The sequence below is a fragment of the Lygodium microphyllum genome, chromosome 2, assembly GCF_053477565.2.
Source record: "Lygodium microphyllum isolate KBCC chromosome 2, Lygodium_microphyllum_v1.1.10, whole genome shotgun sequence".
In the NCBI taxonomy this organism is placed as follows: domain Eukaryota; kingdom Viridiplantae; phylum Streptophyta; class Polypodiopsida; order Schizaeales; family Lygodiaceae; genus Lygodium; species Lygodium microphyllum.
This window is the reverse complement of record NC_141136.1, coordinates 148,396,777-148,400,536: the sequence shown is the minus strand read 5'-3', so window position 1 is coordinate 148,400,536 and position 3,760 is coordinate 148,396,777. Positions and strand designations below refer to the sequence as shown.

Sequence of the window (3,760 nt, the reverse complement as noted above, 5' to 3'; positions counted from 1 at the left end):
CATGCTAGATCACTCAAGCATTCCAAGGTGGACGCTTAAGCATTCTGTGTGTGGGCAAGGGTGCAACATTAACATTTCCATGCTTGTTAGATCGATCTCTCTCACATCTATCATGAGAGAGAAAATACAATCTCTCTAACCAAGGCTAATTACAACGTGGAGAGAGAGAGAGAGAGAGAGAGAGAGAGAGAGAGTACAATCTCTCTAACCAAAACCAATTCCAACGTGGAGAGAGAGAGAGAATACAAAAACAACCAAAGAGAGAGAGAGAGAGGATTGCTCTATGGTGTTTTGAGACTTTCCCAAACCTATAGCTCAAATAATAATGTAGTATAGATTTAAAATGCATAAATTTAAAACGCATTTCACTTTGGAGAGTATGTCTTGCTACCTAGATGAGCAATAATTTTAGCCATTCTTCTCTCCTCAAAGCTATTGGGAAAACACCCAAAGGCAACCTTGCAAAGTAAAAAAACTCCTATGCTAAAATAATTATATAGTTGATCTAGACTATTGTAATCTTCCAAGTTTGTCGTGTAAAATTATCACAAGTTTGAAGGTGAAATCTCTATGAGGCTGCCCGTTGGGACCATCAATCACCCAATACATAAGCTTCACCTGTTTTGAGGCCAAAGCCAGCAAGTATGATACTCAAATGACTACCGCAAAGACATGGCACTTGCCCTTGAGGGTGGTGAGGGTGGGTGCTGGACACATGGCACTTGCCCTTGAGTTTCTTTGTGGGGCAAGGGCAAGTGCCACACATCCAGCACCCACCCTCACTGCAAAAATCCCACCCGCTGGGGCAAGTTTAGGCTCAGAGCACCTAGTTTCAATGAGCAAGGAGGGATTCTGGAAAGCGCCACATTCCATGCTTGTTCAGTACAAGCAAGGCACCATACAGTAGACCTCTGAGAGCCAACACCCCACTACAACTCATTACCATGAAGCAGACAGCTCATACTCACGTATTCCAAGTGAAACAAAATTTGGAAACTTCCATTGAAAAACGGCAGTAGCTGCTAGTTACAAAAAAGCAAGGCAGATGCTGCTAACTTGCTTAAAAGCAAAGCTTGTTCCCATCATTTCCTGTCATCCAGCATATATGCATTGACCAATTTATTAAGGGCGCCGGCTTAACAGACTGGGCTGTAAATTAGAGAGATGGAGGGATCTCTAATCTTCGTGGATGCGGTCCATGATGATGACCAGGGCGACGATGAAGGCCTGGTCAACATGGGGATTGATGGCGGTCACGAAGGTGTGCTTGTCGAGAAGAACGTTGCCCACGGTGAACTTGCGCTTCAGCTGCGCCACAAGAAAGACCAAACCCGATGATTAGCACAAGGTCGCGAAAGACCAAGTGCGGCAGATGCTGTCCTGCCATTCTATCACAAGAAAAGCTCCCGACAGTTTTTCAAAAAATGAGCCGAAGGATACACCCAAGTTCAGTCTTTACCTCAGCGATGAGGTGGTCGCCGTGATAGATCTTCGCCTCGCGCTCGAAAAAGTTCCCCTTCACTTCGAAGTCGGGATGATCGTCGTCCTTCTTACCGGGCAGATACACCTCCAGATGCGTCTTGAACTGCACCACTGACGACTTCCTCACCGTGAACAGCTTGTTCTCCTCGTCGAATTTCTCCCCAAGGACTACCTCCCATCGCTCGTGCATGCTGATAAACTGCACCGCAACGGCACACCAAACAAACATGGATGAGACTATTGGATGTGTATCCACTTTAATAATACCTCAAGTTACCCTCACAGACCACATGTGACAGCCGATACGGCGCAAAAGCCCCAGATCTGGCCGCCTAAACAAGATTACCCCTGTCAAATCCCCCCCCAGATATACACCCACGCTATCCAGGAGGAAACAGGCCGTGCATGCATTGTTATCAACATAACACTCGCGTTGAGTGCAAGCATAGCGCGCTTAAAATGGTCAATTGGCACAATTGTTCAAGGTGCGTTGAATCCAGCGGCCAGAGAAATCTTGATATACCTTCCTAGACAACCTACGATACGTGGACGAAGAACGTCAGATCATTTTCATTCTGAAAGAAAGCATGTTGAAATGAGATATGGAGAAGCAATGGCTTGATCTAAAGCAGGAGTAAGTTATGGAGAAGCAATGGCTTGATTTAGACCAGCAGGGGTGTTTCTAAAGGAGGAAAAGAGGAAGAACGATGGCGCCGTCTGACACAGGCCTAATATCTGGAATCAATATTAGTAAGTGGGGTGCGTTCGGCAAAGAAATGACAATTTAATAAGAACATGTACCAAATAGTGTGTTAAACCAAGCCATAGAAGTAAAATAACCAACAGTTACCTTCTTCCGAGCACTGAGGATCGCATTGCCCTCAGGATCCTGGAGGACACAGCGGTCTCTGACGCTGAAGAAGTGGCCGTCCATCTTGAAGACGACATTGCCGTCGGGATCGGTGATGGTGAAGCCCTCCCCGCTGAGGCTCAAGGCATTCTTGGAAACCGTGAGCTCGACAGGGTGAGCAGGGGCGCAGTATTGCTCGGCGACGACGTGGAAGTGCATAATGCTGAATGAAGAGATGGAAGAAGAGAGTCTCTGATTAAAGTATGCTGCAGGCAAGTATGAGAAAGAAGGTACAAGGGCTTATAGGCTAGCTACAACAGACGGCCGTGAATCATGGTGTTTGGTGAAGATGAGAAGGCCGAGGGAGTCGGGGGGATTTTATAGGCGAGACGGGCAGGGAGGTGGGGTCTGGCGAGTGTGGTAGGATATGGGTGGGTGGTGGAAATGATGATGGCCAGCATTGAACACAGAGAGAGAGAGAGAGAGAATTTGGAAACGGTGTGGGTCGGCCCCCGAGTCCCGAGGCTTCTCATTCATCCTCTCGACAAAAAGAATGATCTCGTCCAGAAGGTGGTCGACCACCTTAGAAGTTGAGGTAAGGGGTAGTCCTGAGAGAAAACTAGGGTCCCCCAGATACACAGACCTTCAAGTCCAAATTTTGGAGGGACTTTCCAATCAAGTTATAAGTATTTCTCGTCGTACAAGGTTTTCAACCTTTTTTTTTTAGATTTTGAAGGATTTTTCCAATTTGGATTTTATTTTGATAAGATCTTATTCTTATTTTGTCTTACTTCTTACTACTATATTGTTTTAGCTATAGATTCGAAAAGCCTTAAAATTTCAAAGGATTTCCCGAACCTACCCCCTTTTCCAAACCTCTCTCCTTTTCTCCTCCCCTCTTTCTCTTCCCCCTCTTTTTTTTCACTAAAACCTCCCCCCCACTTTCCTTTTTTAAATTAAAACCCCTTCCACTCTCTCGCACTTATAATCTCTCTCTCTTTTTTAGATTAAATTTTTAAATGTAAACTTTTTTGTTTAATTAAAATAAGGAGAGAGAGATAGAGATAGAGACAAAGAGAGAAATATACAAAAAGCAAAAAAGAAAGAAGAGAAGAGGAAGGGAGGAAGAGAGAAGGGGAACAGAGAGAAAGAGAATTATAGAGAAAGGAAATATAAAATTTAAGAAAGAAAGAGAGGAAAAGAAAAAAGAAAAAGAGAGGGAAGAGAGAGAGAGAGAGAAAATAAGATGAAGAAGAGAAAGAATTTGAATACAATGAGAGAATTATAGAGAGAGAAAAGATAAAATTTAAAAGAAAGAAATAGAATTATAGAGAGATGAAATATAAAATTTAATAGAGAAATAGAGAGGAAAAGAAAAAAAGAAAAGAGAGGAGAAAGAGGAGGAAAGAGATAGAGAGAGAAAATAAG

At 43.8% G+C, this 3,760-nt stretch overlaps 1 protein-coding gene across 1 annotated transcript; it reads right to left on the bottom strand.

The window, feature by feature from the left end:
* Positions 1-978: 978 nt before the first annotated feature.
* On the bottom strand, positions 979-2,690 carry LOC148040452 (protein LURP-one-related 15-like). Its single transcript, XM_087699503.1, has 3 exons — positions 2,333-2,690; positions 1,460-1,681; positions 979-1,308 (listed from the first exon to the last, which is right to left on the bottom strand). The coding sequence occupies exons 1-3, from the start codon at positions 2,549-2,551 to the stop codon at positions 1,177-1,179; spliced, it is 573 nt and encodes a 190-aa protein (XP_087555629.1). The 5' UTR covers positions 2,552-2,690; the 3' UTR covers positions 979-1,176.
* Between the last annotated feature and the right edge of the window lie 1,070 nt (positions 2,691-3,760).

Excerpts from the sequence above, each read along its gene's own strand:
- LOC148040452 (XM_087699503.1), bottom strand. The coding sequence starts at position 2,551 with ATGCACTTCCACGTCGTCGCCGAGCAATACTGCGCCCCTGCTCACCCT. Across the intron at positions 1,682-2,332 it reads TCCTCAGTGCTCGGAAGAAG|TTTATCAGCATGCACGAGCG; the intron begins GTAACTGTTGGT and ends GTTGCGGTGCAG. Across the intron at positions 1,309-1,459 it reads GCGACCACCTCATCGCTGAG|CTGAAGCGCAAGTTCACCGT; the intron begins GTAAAGACTGAA and ends CTTGTGGCGCAG.